Source organism: Cyprinus carpio, chromosome A22 (assembly GCF_018340385.1).
Source record: "Cyprinus carpio isolate SPL01 chromosome A22, ASM1834038v1, whole genome shotgun sequence".
NCBI classification, from domain to species: Eukaryota; Metazoa; Chordata; class Actinopteri; order Cypriniformes; family Cyprinidae; genus Cyprinus; species Cyprinus carpio.
In genome coordinates this window covers 10436554-10463586 of record NC_056593.1, presented here as the reverse complement: position 1 = coordinate 10463586, position 27033 = coordinate 10436554, and the positions used below count along the sequence as shown (strand labels likewise).

Sequence of the window (27033 nt, the reverse complement as noted above, 5' to 3'; positions counted from 1 at the left end):
GTCTCATGAAGAAAAAATAAAGTGTCAGTGGCAGCAGTTTTTCAAAATGAGATTACGTTGCTTTTTCTGCATATCACTGTGGTTCCCAAATGAAATGGTTCTAACGAAATGAAATGTCAGGTGAGTGGCACTAAGTGAGTGGCTAATTCTCTATCAGTTTCAAACTATATTTTTTCCCCTACACAAAACCCTTCCAAAGGTGTGAGCAAAAGCAGAAGTGAGATTAAAACCACACTGAAACAACCACACCATTTTAACTTGTTTCTATAGGACACTTTGAGGTCATCTGTTGCGTCTCACAAATTTAATTTGTTTTTTTGTTGTTGTTGTTTTTTTTCATTTCTCATTTTCGAAATAGCCTTATGCTCACCAAGGCTGAATTGATTTGATCAAAAATACAGTAAAAACAGTAATATTGAGAAACATTGTCACAGTTATTATTAAACAGGAACTGTTTTTCTCTTTCAGTATACTTTAATGTAATTTATTTCTGTGATGCAAAGCTGAATTTTCCGCAGCCATTTCTCACGTCTTTGGTGTCACATGATCCTTTAGAAATCATTCTAATATGCAGATTTGGTGATCAAGAAACATTTCTCATGATTGTCAATGTAGAAATCAGTTGTGTTGCTTAATATTTTTGTGGAAACCATTATGCAATTTTTTTTTCAGGATTGTTTGATGAATAGAAAGTTGAAAAGAACAGCATTCATTTGAAATGGATATCTTTTCTAACCTTTTAAATGTCTTTACTGTCACTTTTGATCAATTGAATGTGTCCTTGCTGAATAAAAGTTATTTCTTCAGGTACTTTTATTTATTTATTTTTTTTACAATGAGACTGGGTTGATGATGTCACTCAGAAATATGCCACAATAGGAGAACAGATAGATGCAGTAAATGCCTAGTTAACTCAACAATAACATTAATATGTAACCTGTGTATACATCATATTAACAGCCTTGCTTTAAACTGTAAACTGTACTGGGCCTTAAGCTGAGCCAGAAGACAGAGTAATAAGTTAATGTACTGTGCGACAGTACTCAGGAAAAAACAGACAAACCAGAACTTAATAGCATTTAATAAGTCCCCATCGATGCAGATGGCATATGCAGATGGCATAGCATTGCTCATGAGGAAGAGTCCAGCTATGTGGCCAGCATAGGGAGGAAATGAGTAGATGGGTGTCTCCGTCTAGCTTTGTGACCTCTGCGGGGTTTCCCTCGGCCATTCAGCGACACAAACATCTGCCTGCCCCTGTGCTTCCAGCGCAGCGAGGCGTAGGTGTTATAGCCGTTCTCTTCGATGCGCTCTTTGAACTTGCAGCTGGGGCTGTATCTGACCTGCAACAAGTCAAATGAAGAGTGCAGTTTGAGTTATTCGAACTGCGTTATTGACAACATCAAAACATTAACAGTAGTTTAGTACTTGCAGTGTTCTTTTTTATACACTTGTCTTTTGAAAAAAATATTCTTTAATTTTAGTCAATTTCATTGTCAAATTCATATAAATTCAGTTTTAATCTATATAACTAAAATGGCATCTGAATTCTTAACATTTTAGTTGTCTTCATTATCGCTTACGAATTTCAAAAACATATTCATCATGTTGGCAACATTAAGAGTCTGTTTACTGAACATATAATGAAGATTGAACATTAAAAACTGCAAACAGCTAACTCAAATCTACTCTGATTGATTTGCTAGTTGCTGTATTTTATAATATCTTTATTAGTAGCGAGTAAACGAGATCTGTTTTTAGAACTCCAGATCCATATGACAAAATTTATATATATATGTGTGTGTGTGTGTGTGTGTGTGTGTGTGTGTGTGTGTGTGTGTGTGTGTGTGTGTGTATTTTCTGACCAAAATGTATTTCGAAAATATAGTAAATATATGTAGCAAACAGTGCAACTTATATATATTTCAAACTGACATTGCAGTTCATACAAATATATATATATATATATATATATATATATATATATATATATATATATATATATATTCTCGACATAACAAAAGTTCTCGTTATCACGACTTAATTTTCTTGTGATCTCGACATAATGACAGTTTTTTTAACAATGATTGTTTGATCTTGCTGTTACTATAGTAACGAACTTAACTTTGACAGGCATCTGATGGACAACCAGGCGCTCTTACTGTAGCCTATATTTCAGCAAATTTTGCTTTGCCTAGGTAATAACGTCTACAATACATAAATAAAGGTTGATCAACCACTGTTGATTTTTCCAGAGACAGTACACCAAACTTTTTGTTTTTGTAATTAACATATCTGCGGTATGAGGTGATCTTAATTTAGAAACACGTCATTAAAATGATACTCAGTGAAACTTTCGTTATGTCGAGATAACGAGAAAATTAAGTCGTTATAACGAGAAAACAAGAAGGGAAAAAATGATATTGCATGGCCGCTTACAACTTCTGTAATTTTTTATATTTTAAATATATATTTAAAAAAATATATATTGAAAATATTTTTCCCCATAAGGTTCTTTGCCAGGATAAGCTAAAAAGTTTAATTCCAAAAGTCAAAAGTGTGGCTACACGAGACAACATTGAAATTTACTTTTTTAAAAGCAGATTTTGAGCATTAAGGTCACAATATTTATATTATAAGGGCCAATTCAATGGACATTTTCTAAAATAATTACATCTGGATCACCAAGTCTTGAGTATGTGATTTCCTTTTAGTGTTTAGCATATTAAACCATATTGTCTTACCAAGCTCACTGAACCATGTGGTGAAAAACAGCTTCAGAAATCTGGGAGTGAGTTACGTTCCAAACATCCCATTGTATACCCATTATGCATTTGTATTTATCTCAACATTGTAAATCAACCATCACTGTCTCGCATGGGCTCAAAAAGCTGCCTGACGAAGCCAAGAGAGCTCTGCCACTGATGACATCAACACTTAGGAGTCCTGGTCAAGACAGCTTTAGACTACGGTCTGATAAGATCACTGCAGAATGACTGAATGTGACTAATAATCATTCAAAAGAGTAAGAAAAGAAGGGTGCTTAGGCCTCGAGTGATTCCCAAGGTTTGTCATGTTTACTCTAGGGATCAGGGGACAGATATAGCCATCTGTAAGCCATCTTATCATGGCTGGGTGACAGATTGCCAGGGTGAGATTTCTCAGAGAGCAGTTAAAGTGCACCATGCAATGGGGCGTCTTCATTAAACAAGCCACAAACAACTGTCTGGTGGCACGCACTAATTTCACAAAAACAGTAAGCGACCAAAGATTTGGATATCCCAGTAAAAGACCTAAAGTTAGTTCAAGGATATACACTGGATAACTTGCTTTTGCACATTATTGTTTCTGTAATTTGCTAAATGTTAATACTAAAAGATGCTGAAACATTGCGATGTACGTACCGATCCGAAGAGCGTTCCCTTTTTGGACATAGCTAGATACAGGCCAGTGCTGACAGATTTGATGGCGACAACTCCCACACTGACAGATCGGATTTCCATCAGACCTGAGGAGGGGGAAAAAAGGAACAGAAGTCTGGTTTAGAAAAGGCGAGTTTCTCCATCAAAAGCCACTCTATCATTGCTGATTAGAAAACCAGGCATCCACATGCTCAAGGGATGTTTTTTCTTCTTTCTTTTTTTTCTCCCAGGACAAGAAAAATCAGGACACACTGCAATAGGCTAGTTTGAATGATGCTCTTTGTGAATCCACCAAGAACAACCTAGATTTCCAGACATGGTTTTCTTTGGAACTCATGTGGCACTTGTGGCGTAATTAACGCAAATGTAGAAAACTACAATATGCTAGATTGATATTATGGCCAGTGTTGGGGATAAAACTTTAAAGTTACGAATACAAGTCGCAAGTAAAGTAATGCATTACTTATTTTGTTGACATCATATTTTATTTACTGACAAACTGATTCTAGGTGTACTTGCCAAAATAAAAATTTGGCTTTCATAGGGATAAATGCATGAATCAATGGTGATCTTGTTTTCTGTTGGTTGCGTACAAGAATGACATTTTCGACCCAATCTCTCGAGAAAACAACTATATTATGAGTGTGGAATTTCCTTCACATTTGTACAATTTAATTCATGAGACAATGTACAATTTGCATGAAAAAATAAGTATTAAACTTTATCCCTAACCCACCCCAAAACTTACCCCTCAGTTGGGTGTATGTCAACGGATTTGCCTAAGTCGTATTTATATGAATTTGCAACAAATTAAAATGGTTACAAATTGTTGTGAAACTGTGTTACCTACATGAAAAAAATTGCCCTGTTAATGTAAAGAAAAATGTTTGAGAAAGAGTTTAAGGGGCAGTTTATAGACAATGCATTTTTGCATTAAACTGAGCTGCTTTTCCGTTGTGCTCTTCCAAATATGCACTAGATGCATGTGTTTGACTGTTCAGCTGACGTCACTTTTTTTCAGCATCTCACATATGATACTGCATTCTAAAAATGTGAGTTCAAGTTCAAACTTCAAAAAAAATAAAATAAATAAGATTTTATGCATTTCACTACGGAAGAGGATTAGGGCCAAGCAATAATAAAAAAATAAAACCATATCGAGATTAAAGTCATTATATTGCGAGATTAAACTCATTAAATTTCGAGAAAAAAAGTTGAAATACAATCTTGAGAATAAACTCATTAAATATAGAGAATAAAGTCGTTGTGTTTCGAGATTAAACTCGTAAAATTTCGAGAAAAAAGTCGAAATACAATCTTGAGAATAAACTCATTAAATATCGAGAATAAAGTCGTCGTGTTTCGAGATTAAACTCGTTAAATTTCGAGAAAAAAAGTCGAAATACAATCTTGAGAATAAACTCATTAAATATCGAGAATAAAGTCGTTGTGTTTCGAGAAAAAAACTCGTTAAATTTCGAGAAAAAAAGTCGAAATACAATCTTGAGAATAATCTCATTACATTACACGCCATTAATGGCAATGGCGTACGGTTTTAATTTATCATAGCTGTCCAAGTGCCAGAGTGCATTTGGTGTGAAGCCAGCGATAACCTTGCATGTTGGACAAAAGCGAGTTTTCTTCTAAAAAGACCTAGCCGCTTGCAAATTCTCTTTAAAGTTCGTGTGCTAATTATTATTTTGTCATAATTAGCTAAAGTTGCTAGTATTTCTTTGTTACTGAAAGAAAGTATAGCTTGACTAAGTGATCCAACTCTGCTATGTCCTATGCAATGAACACTGATCTAATGCGTTATTCTCTACATTTCATTTCGACTTTTTTTCTCGAAACACAATGACTTTATTCTCGAAATTTAATGAGTTTATTCTCAAGATTGTCTTTTGACTTTTTTTTCTCGAAATTTAACGAGTTTTTTCTCGAAACACAACGACTTTATTCTCGAAATTTAATGAGTTTATTCTCAAGATTGTATTTTGACTTTTTTTTCCTCGAAATTTAACGAGTTTAATCTCGCAATATAATGACTTTAATCTCGAGATGGTTTTATTTTTTTATTATTGCTTGGCCCTAATCCTCTTCCGTATTTCACCTATTCGACTCTATCTAAAGCTTTTTTTTTTACGATCTGGCAATTTGGTTTCAGACTGATTATGGTTAGATGTCCATCATGCTAGGTTCTTCTAATGCTGTTTTTGCACTAAAATGGAGGCTGGCCCGTTGTCATGACATTAGGGCAGATTGTTTTGGAGATGACCTGAGATTATCCTGGCAATCTGTGCAATTTCCTTACATCACATACTTCATAATATCTGGTGTTATCTGTTGGGAGTATCTATGAGTTTCTAAGGCTCATAAAAAGCAGCTTAAAAAGGAAAAAAGGCTGCAAACCATTTGGTGTCAGCTGGGTGCCTCTCTATAATACTGCAAGGGGAAACGGTGCAGACAAATCAGCTGTTGGCTTTGGACAAGGACTGTAAACACTGTAACACGTCGAGGTGCTGAATGAGATGTTGACCTAGCGCCAGTTGGGAAATGAACACAAAATACACAGGAAGGCAGATCTGTTGAACACATGTGTTGCAGGTGGCAGACCGAAGAACTTGGGTTTGGGATTCTGGTTAAAGCTTTTCAGCTGTGACTGAGTAAACCCTCGCTGTCGGGTTTGAGCAGGTGTAGCTATTTCTCAACAGTCATTTCTTCCAGTTTAAACTCATAGACTAATTATCGTCTGCAACTTTGTGACACTTCCTGGGATGAATGTACTTGTTGAATTAAAAAGTTCTATTATGATAAAAAATACTGTGTTCTATCAGAAAGACTTGGAAAATGGAATAGAAAATGAAGCAATAGAATAACATCCTTGGATGTAAGCTATTTCCAATGGGTTTGGAAATTAAATCACAGACACCGATAAAACAGAAGATACTGCAGTAATTTAATGTCACTATATAACAAATTTCTATTATTCATTATTGCTCATATGTATTTTTGTGGTAAACTTTAAAAGCAAAAAGCAAACAACAGTCCTCCGATGCTTGCCATCCCATTCTTGAAATACTCATTTTCTGTCATCTTATTTATTTAAATCCTTTTTGTAATATATTTATAATTTTTTAGGCTTTTTAAATTTATCTTGCATTTTCTATATTGTATTTACATTTATATTTCATTTATGCATTTGACAAATACCTTTATTCAAATCGACTTATTTAATCAACACATTTTAAAAAGCATCCATCAAATGCATGAATGCAAATTAAATGTATTACAACCTAAAAAAAAAAAGCAAGAAAAATATAAAAATATTAAATGGTCTAAAAATTTTAATAAAAAAGCAATAATAGGGTAGCTCACAGGCAACAGAATGTGACATGAAATCTTTTTCTTGTAACAGTACATAAGTAAATTAAGTAATGTCTTCATGTAGCCCTTCATTATGAAGACGTGCTAATAGATGACTCAGGTATACAGCTGCAACCTCATTCTATAATGTCTGTCTTTGAAGGCCACTGTGTTATTAACTTGCCGTGTTTAGAAAAATGGTGGCGTTGGTGACGGACGCATGCTAACAGCTTATAAGACATCTAGTCTCCCAGATGATTGGAGCTCACACTGAGTTTATGAAGAAGGGTCCAGTCAAATGAAAAATGCCGGTGTCTGGCGTAAGTGCTGTTACTTTTAATTTTCATTATTAGCTGCTCAAAGGTGTGAGTCAAGTCCAATTCAGCCTTGAAAATCAGGCAGACCTCCTGAATAAAGAACTGCTTTTAGTGCTTTATTTAATTAAATAAAAAAATCCCATTCTCCCATAATTTTCGTATAAATGTTAGTCAGCTGAACCAGAGTTGAGAAAAGCCAAAGGGAAGTTGGTGCAGATTTGTCTAGGTGAAATTATTCAAGTTCTTGACGCATGACCAAACACCTATAAAGGCCAGTTGGACCTTCATTAATCTTTATTCCCTTTTGAAAATGTCCTCTATTGTGCCTTAAGCTCATGGAGTGCTCAAGGAATTAGATTTCTAATGAAAAAAATGTTCTAACACAGCCTAAAACTTTGAAGGCAGTAAAATACTTCAGAGGTTAATATTCACAACGCAACCAGTTTAGTCTGAATCACGACAAAATGGCTCAAATAAGATGGTTCTTTGTAGTGATTCAACACATACAGTTTACAGCTAACTGTGAGACCTACAGTACAGTGGAGTAACGTGAATGGATACACCATTTAGAATATACACCATTATGCTTTTTCTCTGTAGTATTTTTTAAATATTAACCATCTGGCTGATTGTAGTCCTCATCAATCTGAACTCTGTTTTGACTCCAGTCAATCATTACCAAAATTATGTACAAATAATGTTTTTTTCCCCACTCAAAAACCAAGGCCATTTTTGACCAGGAGCAACAGGTAAATGATTTTTAGCACAGAACAGGAGTTAATGAATGAATTATGCAAGATTCCTAAAAATTACCAATAGGTTTGGCAGGTGAGAATAATTTCAGAGAAACTGGATTGAGTTTGTTTTCATCTCATCTTTGGCAAACTCTCTTGACCTTTGACATGTTTTTCTTGAACTATTACAAGCAAAATCCTAATTTCTACAGACTTAGTCAAGTGAAGACTACGCATTCTTCCCATCTCACATGTAACTTCTGAAAGCCCTTTGCACAGTCTTTTTACTCTTTCACTTTTGCCTTAATCTCCCACCCATTACTTTCTGGAAGTGAGCCCATCTTCAGATCATTCAGCCCTTTTTTGACATTGAAAGCAAATCATTTAAAAAAAAAAAGCAAGAAGGAGCTCTCAAAGCATTTTCTTTGTCAGAATTACTGTTGGGTGAGAGGAGCAGAAAGAGCAGTTGAAGGAGAACTTGGGATGTGGATGCTGGCAATAAGGAAAGCTAGGGCGCAGGTCAGGAGGTTCCTAAAATTATGTTTCCTTCAACTGGCCCTTTGCTCCCAATAGGCCTTTGTTACCTACCTGAGATTTGGAAGCTGAAAGGTCTCATTAATGACCCGGCTTTTGTCACACAGAGCAAAGTTCCACCCACATCAATTAAAAGAGAAGGAGGGGGTCGACAGGGTGAAAGATGGAGCTAAGTTTCTCCAGTGAACCCCCTCCCTTACATGCTTTTTAAAGAAGGTCTTTAATTTCCCAGGTTGCCCCCTCCAGCAGCCCTCTCTGGCCTGTCGCCCCTTCGGGTGAAAGCCTGGGAATCTCTTGTGTCCAACTGGGTGCTTGTAGTTGATTGACGTACTTTTTCGATTTTTTCACAGCTTGCTTTCTTCCTTTAGAGGGTCCTGATGTTGTTTTTTCTCCTTTTCTTTCTTAACCCTTTTCAGATCACAACCTTTTCATGCTGGGTCCTTATTGCTGCACCTAATGGCCGTGACCAGCACCTTTGATCAGATCAGCCTCCTCCTAGGTGCCCTTGAGCTGAATGAACTCAAGGCCTATGTGTGTGGGATGAGTGTTCAGGCCGTGAGCCCACCCCAGTCACTGCTGCTTTAAACAGCTTGAGATTCAAGTGTGCGGGAAACCGCTCTGCCCTACTTTTGGACCATGTTACACTCAAAATCGAATTATCAACTAATGCTAGGGCCCTGGGGAAAGAGGTTATCATCTGATGGTCATTGTTGTGGAAAGTCACTTTTAATAATAATGCATATTGCATTACATCATAAAAAGTAAACTAATTACAGTACTTAATTAATTACTTTTTTGTGGAAAGTAATGCATTACAGTACATTACTTTGCACTACTTTTTGTCACCTGAGCTGGACTGGCTTATTTATTTTTAATAACAAAAAGGCCAAAAATTCTATTTTTCGCAACTGTAAAGGCCATTTCGAACCAAAAGTGAAATTAGCCTCACCCTGAAGGAAGAACCTCTGCCTTTGCACCTCACTCCTAATTTTTCTCAACATGGGGACCTGAGAGGTGTCAGTGAAAAAATGGGAAAAAAAAGTAACTTGCATTGCTTATTTGTGGTGTGTTATATTACACGCTTATTTGTAGCACCTACATAAATAAATAAATGTATATAATTATAAATGAAATTAAATAAATGTGTAGAAATATATATATATATATATATATATATATATATATATATATATATATATATATATATATATATATATATATATATATATAGATACTATATAACTGTATAAATAATTTATATATGCTACCGTTATGAAAAAAAAGTTATGCAATCCTGCATTTACTTGATAAAAATAAAGTAAAAACAGTAAAAATGTAAAATATTATTATGATTTCAAATACCTGTTTTCTATTTTAATATATTTTAAAATGTAGTTTATTCTTGTGATGACAAATCTGAATTTTCAGCAGTGTCACATGATCCTTCAGAAATCATACTAACGTGCTGATCTGGTGCTCAAAAAACTAATTTGTTTGCTTTATTGTCAATGCCTAAAACAGTAGTGCTGCTTAACATTTTCGTGGAAACGATTTTTGTCAGGATTATTTGATGAACAAAGTTCAAAAGAACAGCATTTATTTAAACAGAAAGTTTTTATTTATATATAATTTCATAATGGTTTAATAGTCTGTTCTACAACTGATTTGGGGTCCTCTTTGGATGTAAGTCACAAAAAAGTCTTCGGTGTTCTGTTGGGGTTAGGTAATTTCATAATGGTTTTAATCTTAAAATTTGTGTTTATGGCACAAAAAAAAAAAAAAAAATTTACAACTTCTGGCATGACTGAGATGCAGCTCTACATTGACCATAGGTGTGGTCAAACAACTTGTATGCATGAACGGCTTATGCTGTGTTGTTAAATTTATGAGCTAATTAAAAAACTGAAGGATCCTGAAAAAGAGCAGCTGAGGAGTTCCAGCATGAGTTTCTGGACATGCATCATAACTATATGAAGTCTTAAAAGGTTACAAACTATGACATGTCTTCTCTACACACCTCTTCTAAATTGTAAAACTCTCCACTTATACCTAAACACTGCACATATACACTAAGGTTGGATTGTGAAAATGACCTTGTAACCTCAGTGGTTCTGTCCTAGTATATTGATATAACTCGTCTATGCTCCAAAATTTAGTGTGGCTTTCCACCTTGGCTTCATGTTACTGTATGTTATTCAAATTACGTAAGTCTGTCTAGGCTTTTCAGCCTATAGTAATGATTCTCATGTCTTTTTTAGATCCCATGACACCGTACACAGCCATAAACGTAACTTATGGTTGTTATTGATGTAATAAATGTGTACAGCTAAGCTGTTTATTATACCAGTTTCCAATGCTCCCTATAAAGCTGAATGTGTGGAAAAAAAGCTAGACATTTCTTGACTTTTCAGCATTAAATGGGGACCATATGCATGTCAACTGATTTTCAGTATGAAACTAAATGTTACACAGTGCTGATTAATTCACAAGCACTTTTAAGTTCAACCAAAGTAGTTATTTTGAGACACATATGGCCCCCTTGGTTGAACTCAGCAATATGTAAAATATATATGGTGGAACCTAAAATATATGGTTTGGACATTTTAGTCACACTTAAAAATGTCTGAATGTCCTTTTATTAGTTACAGAATATCAAAATTGTTTGAAATGTCTTGCCTGGAATGTATAAAAATGAAATAAAATAATGTTTTAAGGGGCTGAAGAAATGCAAACAGCACATCAAATAAAATGAAAAATACGCTGTTCTTTGCCATTTAGAAGCAGGACAATGGTTTTTTCAGATGTATTCGCTTGCATTTGGGTCCGTCTGGACTGCGAAAGTAGTAAAAAGAAAGGGATGAAAGAAACAACGAGACTGCAAAGAAAGGACGTGGCTGAGGCGATTCTTTGCCTGGCCTGATTTCTCTCTTAGTTCCCACATTCTTGCCATCTCCAGGGGGTGGGGTGGTGTGTGTTAAACTACGCTGGCTTTGATAACATCAGTCTTTCTCATCCTATTAGTCTGCTATCCATTGCACCAGAGGCCTGCGTGTGAGGTAAACATGCTCTTTTTCACAATTAAATTGGACGTTAAATAGATTTTTCAGCAATAATAAGCCTGAACAAGATGCGCACAAGAAGTGGCCTTGCTGCAGTTGCTACACAAGAACAGAGAACCACCAAGTTATAAATACCTTTTTCAAAGATAATTAGACTTCCTTAAGAAGTTTTCAATAAAATAAGCCGATAATTAACCAAAAAACAGCCGAAATAAAAATTTATACTATTTAGTCTAAATAAATTTTAAATAATAATAATAATAATAAACAATCATTTAAAAGGCTACAAGTGGATTTTGGCATCACAAATAATTAAATAATTATAAAAATGAATGCTCATTTTAATATTTGCAAAAGATTAAATTTAACAGTTAAATTTAAGTATATCAGTATATAACCAATATTCGTGATACAGATTGATTAAAAGTTTAAAATTGTTATATAATACATGGTACACATGCACTTCTTTAGTGAGTTATTATATGGACTGCAATATTGACATATTTCAGACAGCATGAACAAAAGCATACAGTAACTGCTATAGTTCATGTAAAAGGTGATGAAATCTGCACCGTTTAAAAAAAAAAAATTGACAGTGTCACACATATTGAAGTTAAACAACTCTGCCAAGCATTTACTGTCCATTCTCATAAATGTCCATTGGCTGTAATGTGAGACATCTGTTTCAGGCTTGCTCGCCATGTGTTCTCCAGTATAATAAAGAGCATGTCATATTCACTCAAGCTGGACCGAATGAAAGAATAAAAACAATATTCTATTCTATGCACCAGAGGGTCATGGTTGGAAAACAACATTTATCCTTAATATGGAAACTGATCTGCAGAATTTTACCTCAAATGCTCCTAGCAGAACACTTAGCCCTGAAGTCGATACTTATATATATACTTATACCAATACAGTTATACCAACACAGAGAATGCAAAATACAGATTAAATGCACTCAGAGGATTATATCTTTTTCTAAGTTATCTTGCTTAGAAAAAAAGGTATACATTTACAGTAGTTGTTGCTGTCTTCTTTTCATATTATTGGAGGCACTAGGGATGCACCGATATTACAAGTTCTAACTATTACAGATAAGCCGATAATTATTTTCATGATGTGGTTAATAATCACTTTGTTGCCCCAATTAATATTCTATAATATTTTGTTTTAATTAGTAAATGCTAAAATCAACTATTTAATGCTACATTATACAATATGAAAATTATGCAGTTTGAAAAATATAAATAAAAAATGGATATTCATTGTGAGATTTGCTAAAGATTACAATTAACTGTTATTAAATTATTATTGTTTGTAAGTGAACATTTGATGACTCCAAAGGTCATCCAAATATAATATATATATATATATTATAGATATGCACAATTAAATATCCAATATCGACCAATAGTGATTAAAAATAAATCTGTAATATCGGCCGATAACCGTTATGGTACTGATATAATGTACATCCCTATGTGGCACTAACACAGAAACCATTCAGATGCTATTGTGCCAGCAAGTGAGGTTGTGCAAATTTGAACCACAACCATCAAGGCACTTGAACTCAGTTGAGAGTCCATTATTACACTCATTTGCCAGGGTTGCACACTTGGGTGATGTTCCCTCTCACACAATTCAGAGCTTTTACAGTTTCAGGGGCCTGCCCTTGGCCTCGTTTTGCTTTTATGGCTCACTGAATGCAAACTCTGGGGATTAGCCAGGTCCTTCAAAGGCCATTAGAGCCAGTGACAGGTATCCCATTACCCCCTGCACACAGAGAGACAGCCTAGGTGAGAGGCATAGAGGCCAGGAAGGAGGAGCAGGGGTCAGATGGGGACAAAGAAAGACTTAGCCAGGGCCCCAAGTCTCTTTCTGTAAATTTGTCTGCCTTGTCTAAATTTACAGACGGCTCTTTCTGTCACTGACCAGTTCTCCTGATGCTGTAGAAGGGTTTCATGTTTGGAAATGTTATGGATTTGCAGTGAAATTGCATGGCTTTATTTTACACGTTCAACATTTTACAGTTGCATGAATGACTAAGTCTGTATACATATATTCACTAAATTCAAATGACTGCTTTTGAAGAACTGCTAGTGAAGCTAATTGTTATGTGTGTATGGTATAAATGTATTTTACGGTGCTATCAAGAAAACACTGCTATCAAGATTTAGAAATGAGACCTTACTTTTGGCTCTGCGATTAGAGATTCTCACAAGGCAGAGGAAGTCTTTCATTAGTCAATTACTGTCCCAGATAAGGAGCCCACTTCCAGAGTCAATGGATCCAGGGTCAGAGGCCAAATTACATCATCAACCCCTAAAACAAGATCCCAGATTGTCCGATGTACTGCCTGTATGGCCCACAAAGTTTAAACTGAGACACTTTAAATATGGCAATTTATTTAATCTGCTCATCACAAACTTAGCTGTGAAGTTGATACTTGTACCAATATATACAGTATATACTTATATCAATACAGCTGTAACAAAAGAGGTGCAAAGAGGATCCAAAATACAGATTTAATGCACTTGGGGTTTATTTCTTTTTCTAAGGTGTTTTTGTAAGAAAAAATATGTAAAGGTACAGTAGCTATTGCTATCTTCACTTTATTTTTAACGTCTGTATTATTGGAGGCACTAGAGTCGCACCAATATTACAAGTTCTGACTAATACTGATTAGCCAATAATTAGATGCCCAATGATCAAAAATGTGTGGGTTTTTTGTTTGTTTGTTTTTTACTAAAACCCGCATGGCACAGAGAAGAAACAATATTTAGATATTTTCAAACAATCATTCTGATTTTTGAACTCATATTAAAGATACATTCTCTGAAAATGTATTAACATATTATGAGGTGTTCCTTCTCAAGTAAATTTATCTTGTAAGGTTGCTGTAACTGCACTGGTGGTCGCAAACTTGTGGCCAGACCTTCAACAAGACTGATTTCTATTGCTCCTAAAGGCTGAATACTACATATCTGGCTTCTTTCGCATGTGAAACCGAACCCTCAGGATGGTTCCCTTGCTAGCATTTTTCCTCATTGGAAAGACTAGCAGACAATCACCCACCCACTAAGAGTTTTAGCATGCCGGAGGGCAAGTGGTGCCTCTGTCATGAGGACTGTGAAGGCGCAAGAGGTTAACAAAGACATGGTCTGGTGTGTCTGGTCTTATGAGGTACTAAAAGGCGCAAAGGTGGCACGGAAAGAAAGCAGACCCCCATAAATGGGCTTTTCTTTAATCAAGGAGAGAGTGTGCAGCAATGCCTCCAAATCACGCATCACTTCCTTTGCCAGCAAGCGGGTAGCCATCAATGGCCTCTACAGATAGTTACAAGCAGATTCAAGGGCTATTTTGTGACTCAAGGCTTCTGTTGTTTTCTACACCCAGCACTATCAAAAGGCCCAGGATTAAGGCTGAGGTCATTGTTGAAATGTGGCTAATTGCACCAAGTTGCATGAGAGGAGAACCGTCCGCCTGCCAAAATGCAGATGCAGTCGTCCTGACTAAAAACAGGCTTGGGGACGAGAGCATACTACTTCATTGTTGAAAAAACATGCAGGGTTCATTCAAACAAAGCTGCGGTTGAACTTCTCCAGAACCTTCTTCAGAGTCCACAGGGCTTAATACTTGCTTTCACACATAACAATTACCATAATCTAGCTCACAAATCAATTACATCACCAGTTTTACTCTTATTAGACAAAGTACCTAACCTAAATATAGCAATTGAGTTACAAAGGTTGTGCTGCAGTGATAACAGAAGAGAAGGTAGTACTTGAAACATGGCCAACCAAGCCTAGAAAAAGGGCCAGATTTGCACCAACACAACCCTCTTTTTTATGGGAGGAGAGTATTTAAATGAAATGGTTTGTAGTAGTCAGTTTACTGATATTTGTGGAATTAACACCCCCAAAATGCATGTCTTAAAGGTGCCATAGAATGCATTGATACAATATTTTAAATTGTTCTCTGATGTCCCCAAAGTGTGTTTGTGAAGATTTATCACAAAATACCCCACAGATAATTTTTAATTTGTTGAAATTGCCACTTTTAGGGTATGAGCCAAAACGCGCAGTTTTTTTTGTGTTTGTTCCCTTTAAATGAAAATGAGCTGGTGCTCCAGCCTCCCTTTTCAGAAGAGTGCAGAGCTTCAAGAGCTCATGCTCGTGGACATACCACCGATGTTACGGTTTAACTGGTGGTGACCGTGTTACTGACCTCACATTGCTTCGAAATGCAATTTTTAACTACTACATACCTATTTACAATAATTCTGGTAGTACGTGAAGGCAGCATTAGTGAAAACAGGCAGAGACAATGGTAGCAAATCTGGAACTGCTAGTGTGGAGAGATGGTTTATGATTTATAGGTATTATAAAACAATGAGTGGGGGGATTTTTACCATTATAGGCTGGTTGTTTTCACACACTGTGGCCACATAACTGTGTTCGAAAACCTTATAAAAGTGATGTTTGCATTCTATGGCACCTTTAACCCATTTTGATCCTGTGTTTTGTCGTCTCCGCTTGTTTGTGACCCTATGCTAATTTGCACTGCTCTTGGTAGATTGCATTGGTCATTATAGAAATGCGCTGTCTGCATATGTGCTCTTTGATTTGCACATTTTCCACTTTCCACTCCCATCTGTACTTTTATGGGATAATGTACTTTTATTAATCTGGCCCAAGGAGTTCCACTTGGTCAATCTGAAGCAGGACGGTTTCCATGGCTGGAGCTCGCACTGTGTTTCAGAGCACTGAAATGAGACGGAGTGAACTGGAAACTGACAGGCAGCACAAAGGGGTCATCAGCTTCTTGTCAGATCTGTCAAATCACTCAGATAGTGAGAAAGGCCTTGACCTTAACACTATCTTCCATGGGGGATTTTTGTCCCAAGTGCACTCAACCTTGGTCTGGAACTTTCTGATCGGAGCTAACCTGAAACTGTGCAACCGAAATCGGCAACACAGAGTTAAGACATCTCCCCATGTTCCAAAGAGCTTCAGACTGGGCATCAAGCGGTGTTAGGTTCTATACAGTATATAACAAAATATAAAAAATTTTTATAAATGAATAAAAATTACAAATTAAAATATAAAATGTAAATGTATTGTTCAAAATTCAGACAAAAAGTTTTTCTGGTCATCAAAATTTGTGGTATGTTTTTAATGTTAAATATGAACTACACTGGTATTTTTGTGCTAGGACATCCATGTGAACTTGAGAGAAACTGACTTCATGCATCCATAAAAAAAAATGACTTTGATACCAGTTGGTTAAGAAAATTTAAAAAGGCTCAGAAAATCAAAGTTGGCGCTAAGAAAAGCTGTAACATCATTTATTTGCACAAGCCACAAATTGATTATACACCTTTTTTTTAGTGTACTGTAATGAAATGTAGACATTATAAATATACATTTGATTTGGCTATTAAAACTTGAATCAGTTTTCAGCAGTGATTGAAGTGATAATGATTTCACCTCACATATGGCTCCTCTATTGCTGGATCACACTACCTTTATACTGTATATGAAGATAATGAAACTTGCTTCGATTCAATACTGAAATTACTAAAACCCATTATACAGTAAATTGCAGTTCAGTAAGTCAGTCAAATACTGATTTAGTTACTGATCTGGGGTGCATTTCCCAAAAGCAATTATGGTCGCAAGTTCTGTCATTACCAATAGGGCTCAACGAATCTTGCGACCATCGTTAGCTAACCAAGCTTTTGGGAAATGCGCTCCTGATCAGCTCTTTAGTGAATCAAGAACACGTAAGGAACTAAGAAGAGTTATTTGTTCATGAATCAGACTACACAGGTTGCACTGTATGTAGTTGGTTGCAATAACATTTAGGTCAGACAGAAATCAGTAAAGCCTTATTGTACAGAGCCTTTTCATAAAATGAGGTCTGGCTTTGATTAGACATGCATAAAGAAGAATAAATACATAAACATACAGTGTGCTCTGCTATGTGTAAACTTGCAGATGAAGAATCACAAAATTGACAGACAACATACATCCTGAATATGTTGTTTCAGTTAATTGGCGACACAGGAATCTTAATAGATACTGAAAAGTGTGTGGGAACATTTGCAGTTCTTTTAAAGTTAACTGTTTCTAAATCACAGTTTTGGTGATAGGACAAGACAAAAAGAAAAAAATAATCAGGAAACTGAGATAATGTATCAATCTTGACAGCTTCTTAATGATGACAGTAGCATAGTGGTTACAGATGTAGTCTGCTTGCCAAAAGGTTGGTAGAATGTAAAACCAGCAATGAGCCAATTGTAAGGTCATTAAATCATTATTATCGCTTCAATCACTTCTGAAAACCGATTCAAGTTTTAATAGCCAAATCAAATCATAAAATCACATATAACTTGTCAGTAGTAACCATCAACAACTGTCTAAGTGAAGAAAACACATACATCCAGTTGGGGCAATTCCTATGTGTGCTTATGACTCATTGTGCTGAATGGACTCAAGTGACAGTGCCCTTACATGTCATTTTAGGACAGCACATTTCAGCACATCAATATTACTTTATATCTTTAGGTGGCGAGATAAAGCTGTTGAACCATTCAGCACATACAGTATAGTTGGCCTTCATAGTGGCCCGCCTTTTGCTGTTGTCCAATGTCTGATTTCGTGCAAACAATCTGACTTCTGATAAGTTATGGAAAGAGTTTCTGAATCATCTGGTTCTGATAAAAGTTTATAAGTCTTAGTGTAGTACTACTACCTTTCAAAAGTTTAGGGTTGGTAAGATTTTCATAATGTTTTTCGAAAGAAGTTTTTACATTTAAAATAACTGTTTTAAAGTCCTTGAATATACTTTAAAATGTAATTTATTCCTTTGACAGTAAAGTTTCAGAAATCATTCTAATATGCTGATTTGGTGCTCAAGAAACATTTCTTATTATTATCAATGTGGAAAACTGTAGTGGTGCTTAATATTTTTGTTCTAACTGTGATACTTTTTTCAGGAATATTGGATAAATAGAAAGGTTATTTGAAAAAAATAAATCTTTTTAAACATTATAAATGTCTTTATTGTCACTGTTAATCAATTTAATGCATCCTTGCTGTTCCTTGAATTTTTTTTTTTTTTTTTTTTTTTTGAACAGAAGCGATATACTGGTATGGTAGCGAGAGTAAACTGTGCTACTATGGTGATATGGCTGTTTGCTTTACACTGTTTTATATTGCTGTTTGTTGTCATGTTGTTTTAAATACGTAAGTTGTTTATTACAACTATGCAACACCTTTTCAAATGGAAGACAGATACAGTGTGATATTCACAAATTGGAACATATTAAATTATATAAAATTTTATATCATGGGGTTTTATAAATCAAAATCTGCCAAATCTGTTTTCACATTACTACCTGCGAAGTACAATAATAAATGAATTGAAATATCTATGTTAGAAAGTATGTGATCAAAGTCTTTAAGTGGTAGCCATAGAAATCCTATGGGCCTATTTTGGTGACTCAGCGTCATTTTATTGCTGTTTTTTACAAGTCAGCTGTATAAGGGTGTAAAGATATGCACTGGGTGTATCACATTCTTATCATAATATATTTTATATGGAGTTTCCTAAGATTTTAGGTCTGATTAGAAACTTGACCTAAGGGACTATACTGTTCACTTTGAATTATTGATGTATCATTGTAAATAGACAAATGATAAAGAGCATCAATTTAGGTCAAGAAAGCATCTGGTGAACCACCGATATATACAATGAACCTGGAAGGAAACCCAGTGGGAGACATACAGCAGAAGCCAGTATTCCTGTGTATAATTTCAGATTAAGAGAAATCAGTTTAATAAGCCTACACTTCGACTTCTGATATTTAACCCAAAATGGCAGTTTTAGACATTAATGTTACCGCAATATAATGTGACAGATGAAGAATGTATAAATCTCAAATTGTGATTAATGCATGCAGGGGAATCCCACAGTAGTCGCTCAGAGTCTCCAAGATACACTGTCTGAGTTAATATACACTTGAAGGTGAACAACTTTAATCAAAAGGTCAATTCAGAGTGACTACAATCCCAAGAGGGTGTTTTAATTCACCGCTGCCTAGTGCCTGAACCCAGTCACAATGAGACCAGGTCTGTCTGTCTGTCTGTCATAGCCAAGAGAGGTGGACTGTGTTGCCTTTGGCAGATGCAAGTCAGCATATGGTATTGCATGCGTTAGCCAAGCTGTGGGTTCCCAACTGATCTAATTAATACTTGTTTAACATCCCTCACAAAAAGTTATAATAATAATAACAGTGCTAATGACTTCTTATTCAGGAAGAAATGGCCTCGGGTCAATTTTCTGCAAACATTACCGTTTGGCTAGTGCAGATGAGAGAATCTATGCAGTACCTTCTGAACCATGAGACTGCCTGTCAGTAACTGCACCACTGGGTATACAGAGTGCTTGACCTTTAAATGTAAAATACGTTTTGCGTTAGTTGAGTCATCGCAAGACTAGGCACAGTTTTATGTTGTTATCGTTGGCCATTTTTCTGATCTCATCGGAGATCACTAGATTCAAACTGACATTCTGTGTGACACAAGTACATTTACATGCTCTTTAAAAGTTTGATTTCAGTCAGGCAAAATAAATAATTTGTCATTATAAAATGTCACACAGGTGTTTCAATGTAAATTAAATAACAGCAGTTGGATTTTGCAAAGCTGGGCTAATAGACCTAGATAATGCGAAGCTCATCTTCGTATAAACATTAACTGGACTACAGATGACCTTGGAGTGGTGCGCATGAAAAGAAGGAGGCATTCAATCCTTAAATATTTGAATGCACATTGTGTCATGTATACTTAGACAGATAGATGAAGACTGTAACTAAGCAAAAACCTACTGTAAAGGTGCAAAACTTTGTGGGGAAATAGGGTCTATTGTCAGTTGTTGTTTTTTTTTGTTGTTTTTTTTCACCATCCCAGTGCCAAAAACACCTGGCAAAAGAGGGATTTTGAGCATTTTCTCACTATACTCTGAACCACTGTCCATCGGAAGGATTAAAAAGGCAAGATTTGTAGTTTTTTTTTGTTTTTCTTTCCTGGCACCAAAATCTCCAAGAGGCTCCCACAGCCTAAATGTAAGCAACATTCCCAGACTTTCCAGAAGCGTTTGGAATCACCTAGCACCCATGTGCCCTTACCACTTAAACTGTCACAGACCAGGAGCTTCACTGCTATACACTTATGAAAGATCCTTAGTAGAGTACATGCCTTCTCTCACTCTTTAACCAATTTTTTTTTTTTTTTTGAGGAACCCAAGTACTTTACTGTTTCTTATCATGTGGATACTTCTGGAGAACTGTTAATCTATTTTCTAAATTCAGCTCTCTGTAATTCTTCAAAATTCTCATATAACACATATGCAGACCTGATACAATCATAAAACATTACATTGTGAATTTATTTTCACCTCCTATGATTCTACAGGGATTTATAAGCCAACATTCAGTATTGCACAATCTCTCTTCTGTGGCCTCTTGGCATCTATGAACTGACAGTCTCTCTTTTTGAAATATGTTTTAAATAATTCCACAATATATTCAGAACGGGTGAATGATTTTCTTCCCGTGACTTGAGTCCAAGCTCAACACACCTATGAAATCACAGCAAGGGAAAACGGTAACATCTAAAGCAAGATGCAGAAAAGTGAGGGGAAACTTGGTAAACATGACACAACTCTTGTAAATACAGCTGAAATGGAAGAAGGAGTGCAAGAGAAAATGGGAGATGGAGGAAAAGGCCTGGCAAACTGCAAAATGGACATATTTTAGCAAAAGTGACTTTTCTGATTATGCCTGCTGCATGACTTTATTTATTTAAGTGCGGTGTTGTTGCCTGGACTCAAGTCAAGCATTTGATGTCCTCAACCACATACGCCCTAGACTGTGTTCTTTTTAAAGCCAAATGTTAAGGGGAAAAAAGAGCTAAGCCAGTTTTGTCAGCCAGCAATATTTTAGAAGTACCTGCAATGTGAAAAGTGTAAAAGAAAACAACCTTGGCAAAGACAAGAATGGACAGAAACATTGGTTTAAGATTTATCTAGTTTCTCACTCACCACCCATCAAGTGGTGGTTAATGGTTGCCTCTACCTTCGAAGTCTGACATTTCCATTTTGTCTTTCTTCTTGTAATTTATTGTCAAAGATTCAAGCAAGATATAAATTGTAAATGTTTATGTAGACTATTTGTCACAAACCAATTTTTTGAGAGGCTAGTGAAACAATGAAATTGACTGTAATAGATTTTTATTTATTTTTTCTTATTTATTTTTTCTTGTCTGCTCTCTTCACGTGAGCAGAAAAGTTTCAAGTGAAGGCATTGGTACCGTGTCTGCTTTTGTAATGCCATCAGCCAGTAAGTTCAGTCAGTACCTGTCAGTACCTGTCAGTACCTGTCAGCGCTGCCAGGTACTACTACAACTCTCCATTTGCAAAATTATAGTCAAATCAGATTGTCTAGTTTGCATTATAGGGCCATTAACGGTGAATGATGAGAATCTTATTGTAGCTGATTGACATCGATCTATTTTGAATTGAGTTCCATTCATCATCAGGACAAAAACAAGTTTCAGGAATAGGAGCCAAAGCAAGACTAGTTTGTGGCTGATTAAGCTCTGAAATTATTTGCACAATTATGCAAACCATTTCCTCCAGGTCAAGGTGCTTAATTTTGTCCTGGCCCAAGCAGTGCTATCTAAAATTATTTTGCTAACAAATTAAACTTGAGCAATCTTCCAAACATGCTGTTATTAGCCTATTTACAACTCTATAAAAGAATAATGAGTGAAGTTTGATTCAAACTTTCAAAAGTACCAGAAATTTGTATTGCTCAATGCAAATGCAGTTGCACAAATGCAATAATATCCCCTACATCCTTTTACCTCTCAATCTCTCTTTTGCATCGAAGCCTCTTCTCTCAGCTGTTCCAGTCTTCAGTTCACTGGGATTGATACAATATTTTCCTACCTCAATTAGGCAAGGGCCCGTTGACTAATTCCAACTGTTTTTGCACCTGAGAGTTTGGGGGCGGGAGTTGGAAAAAGTGAGAGAGAGAATCAGTGCGGGGCTGTTTGGGCAACGCAGCAGCGTTGACGGATGCTGAGGGCTATGCAAAGGACAAGGTGGACAGCAGGAAAGCAACACTAACAAAATCAATGCACAGAACAGTTCTGATTTTGAATTTGCTGAATAGAGTCATGAAACCTGTATTCCAAAGCCCTTTTTGTGAAAATCTAAAATTTACTCTACTAATGTGAACCCTGAAAGGAAAAAGAAGGCAAGGAAGTGCAATATTGAGAAATTCCACAAGACTAGAAAATGCAGGATACCTTTCTGTAAAGGGGACCCTTTTTGCTAAAAATGACCTTAATTCAGGGACAGGAAATGAGAGGATTGTAAGTAAATGTGCAAGCAAATTGCTTCTGAGGGCTGTACAATTTCACCCAGCTGTACCAAGCACAAGTATCTAAGCTAATCTGATACAACCGTGGAGAGCAGAAAATTGTAAACAAATGTCATGCAACAGTTAAGATCTGCACAGTGGCAGAGCAGTTAAAGTAACTTGCCTGGAAAAAAAGTCTGACTCACTTGCTTTTAAAACAACACACACTTACACAACAGCCAGGATCAACCCACTGTGATCTCCATGACCCAGACCAGTCAAATCCCAAATTCAAACTAATTGAAGGTTGCTGCTGAACCCTGACACAGGATGACAGAGTAAAACTCCAGTAGGAAAATTGTAAAGATAATGGAAATTAAACTGGGAGGTAGGAGAGAAGTGATTTGTATGGAACATCTGGTTTATTTATCACTGTAGGATTTCTAAAGACCAACTGCACCTGCTACTTCAAAATGAAATGCTAACTTACACAATTTTCAGCAGGGCTAAAATATTAAAGTGTAAAAGTATATACAATACACTCCTAGAAAAAAAGGTACTAATTTACACATTTTAGGAGTACAAATCATCAACCCTTTAAGGGTAATGAACCGGTTATATTATTCATAATCATTATACCTAATGGTTTAACTTTTCTGACAGTGTACAGAGCATTTTAAGATTCTACAACAAAACATTTATGTTGAATATATGTTAAACTTGCATGAGAATTTGACACTGTACTTAACTGTCAATTAAATTTACAGTTGTGTTTACATTTCCTGTTTAAAACTGTAGGATTTGCTTTTCAGTTTTAAGTTAAATCCTCCTGCTCAAACATATTACAATATAAAGGCCAGTTTCCACCACTGACTAAAAAATAAAATGGGCAATAGATATACATAAGAAATAAGACAAATTAGGACATAAAGTCACAATACCAAGAAGACACAAGTAACAAGAAACAGTCACATTGTGAGATATGAAGTCGCAATTAAGAGATTGCAAGAGATAAAGGCACAAATCTCCTTTAAAGGTTTTTTTTTTTTTTTTTGTCTCTGGGACTGAGACAGACTACCATATTTCAAATTGTAGTATTTTGTGAGCCAGTATAACAGTGAAGGACATTCACTTTCCAATTAAATGTTTTGTGTGTTACAAATCCTACCTAGCAACACCTTTGTACTGTACATACTCATAAAAAAAGTCTGACCCTACGAGCAGAAGAATAAATGAGCCATAAACCACAAGTGATAAGAGAGTCGATGGAAGATCATAAAGACCAAATGAGCCCCACTCCCTTTCTGCAGGAACACATGAATGGAGACAAACACTGGCCATCTACTCACTGTCAGGGTAATTCTTCCGACGGGTGCCATCCACCTTGCCCGTCTTGTCGATGCAGAGAAAGAACTTGTTGGCGGAATAGAGGTGCCGAAGACGGACGTCACCCTCGAGGTGGTTGTAGCTGCGCGTGTGCCGCTCCAGAGTCCACGAGCAGTTTGTGCCCTGTGCCAGCACATGAAGGGGGTCATGGCCCAGTGCAGGCGGGCAACCTCCAAGAGCAGAGCAAGCCAGAAAGAGCAGGGACAGGCATACCAAGGGAAAAGGAAAAGAAGGGAGGGCTGAGCCGGTGAAGGTGAGGTCGGAGTGGAGACCAGCGGTAGTAGGTGTCCATTTGTGCATGATGGGTCAGACTCCCAAGGTGCACCTTGCACAAGTAGTCAGCATGATGTGGGTCTTCGCTGGGCACTCTGCCTCACGCAGAACCCGTAAACAGGAACATGGGAAGAGAGGATAAAAAAAATCCTTCAAAAAGAATGTGACTAATTTCAAACTCAAGTGTTTCTCTTTGGTCTTGTAACCAGCTGTCTGTTGGTTTTGCTCTTCAGAATGATGAATGAGAACTTTGCAACTCCATCCTAAAGAAATCTCTCGATCTTGAAATCTCTAAAGTCTCGATCTTGTCAGATTATCCAGGAGCATCCAGGTCTCTCAGTCCAACCTGACAGAGTTGCGGGATCCTATGTCCTGTGTGATGGCTGCACCTTTCAGGGCTCTCTCCTCTCAGCCAGGGACAGAGCAAGGTGAAATGTGAGGCTGCCTGACCCGTGCCTGTGAATGAGCTGAGTTGAATGAGTGTATTTCAATGAGTGTGTGTGTGTGTCTGTGAGAAGAGAAAGATTCAAAAAGACTATAGAGCAAAAGAGAGGGAGAGTATAAGATAGAGGTGGCAGTGAGAGCAAGTCTGACGGACTGAATAAGGCAGTAAAGCTGTAAATGGGTGTCTTTCTCTCTCTCACTCTCTGTGCCTTGCTGTCTGCCTGCTCTTTGACGGGGTGGCGTAGTCCTTTCCTGCATTTTATTCAGGGCAGGGCTTGCATCTGGGGGACTGAGAAGAGATGGGTGGGGCCTGGATTATTCATAATCACTTTACGTGAATGTCACTCTCAATATTGTTTACCTTTTATCGTACTGTCATTCATTTCCCTTCAGGAAACTGATCATCCGCAGATGTGCCATATCACTTTACATCCCGCCCTGAACCAAAATAAACTGTTGCCATCACAAGTGATTTACTGCAGTGTCTGTGGAGGTTAATCATCAGGTAAATAACAGGTGATAAATACACCCAATTTAGTATGTACAGAAGTAAAGTTAAGTCTTTATAAACACTTTAAAAATGTATAAATTTGAGCAGAAAAGATGAGATCTCCCTCACCTGTAATACCACTTGTATGTTGACAGTCCCAATGGACATTAGAGTCAGCTTCTGACCTGGTAAATATGACTCTGAAATTTTATTCATTAACAGCTGGGAGCCTAAAAAGTGCTCATTTTCTGAAAGGACACAAAGTAAAATATTTACAGCTTCCTTGTTTAGCTGTGTTCAAGATGTTGTGAGCTTTACTCAAATGAGTGGCATGCTGTGGCACATTTGTCTAAGTGAACCTCTGCTCTGAAAGACTAACATACTTTTCAAATCCTCTTGGTTTCAATGAAGTGTGCAGCCCATGGGCAGAGCATGAAAATGATCTTGAAGAGTATGTTTTACCGGGAAGAGTCAGTCACTTCACACTTTGTAGCTACAGTAGTTAACTAACAGTACTCTGAAGCTTTAGCACTCATGCTTAGCCTATAAAAGTCTATGGAGACAGCATTCTGCAGTCTTTTTCAGCTCCCCGCAGTCATTTCCATCTGCTTGGGCATATCTGCCTTTGGGTTTCTTGCTACTGTACTTCAAAGCCTAGTCTTTTTTTCTAGTCTTATACATCTTAGTCCTTCATCCCCAATTTAACCTAACTAAAGTGGACCCCTATCTTTAATTTCTCTCCTCCCCGCCAACGTTTATGCTCCTCACAAAAACGGATGGCACAGAAAAGTGCCCATCACTGTCATGCTGCGTGCTTGTACAGCTGGTTACAGTCTGAGAAAAGGCTGTAAAAGTGGATGCAGTTTTAATTAATGAAGCTTTCTAAGGCAAGAATAACTATTACTTGCCCATACTTAAGATTAGGGATTTGAGCAAACCCCTAACTGTAAGTATTAACTAACTAACTTTGAGCTCATCCTGCTATGTTAATTCTACAGACATGAATAATACCTCTGATTGTATATGATTCAGGAGAGGTATGCTATTACTTTTCTAAGTAATGAGATATGTGATTTATGATTGCTGGATTACCTGAGCTGTATCTAGTGACCAGAATATCACAGATAGAAACTTGGAGATGGACTAGTTTGACTTTGCCCACAAAGAAACACCCCTGCAACCACATAGCAATGCTCTTAAAACTGCTCAGAACATCTTAGAAACCAGATAGCAATGCCCAGCAACAACCCCCAAAAAGTCACCAGATAACATATTACAAGTGAACATTGACAATATTGGCTATATTTTGTAGCTAAAATTAAATAGCTTTGTTCTTACTTTTTTTGACCTACTTGTCAAAATTTACAGATGTACCCTTCCATGCAGATACGGTGTGAGCAGTCTTGTGCCCCTCCAGCACACTTAATGACCCTGGAAGTCCATAACATAAGGCCCCGCTTCCTTGGAAATTGACGGTAATTAGATTATTTGTAAGATGTTGCACTTAGAACCTCAAGAACAAAGTTCTGTCCCCATGTCCCCATACGAATTTCAGATGTGATGATAAACTTGCTTAA

At 36.6% G+C, this 27033-nt stretch overlaps 1 protein-coding gene across 1 annotated transcript; it reads right to left on the bottom strand.

Annotated features, from left to right (window-relative positions):
• Positions 1-722: 722 nt before the first annotated feature.
• On the bottom strand, positions 723-25700 carry LOC109095566 (fibroblast growth factor 22-like). The gene is made up of 5 exons (XM_042711857.1): positions 25586-25700; positions 25328-25451; positions 24213-25255; positions 3405-3508; positions 723-1343 (listed from the first exon to the last, which is right to left on the bottom strand). Exons 3-5 carry the CDS (start codon positions 24547-24549, stop codon positions 1149-1151), a joined length of 636 nt encoding a protein of 211 aa, XP_042567791.1. The 5' UTR covers positions 24550-25255; positions 25328-25451; positions 25586-25700; the 3' UTR covers positions 723-1148.
• Between the last annotated feature and the right edge of the window lie 1333 nt (positions 25701-27033).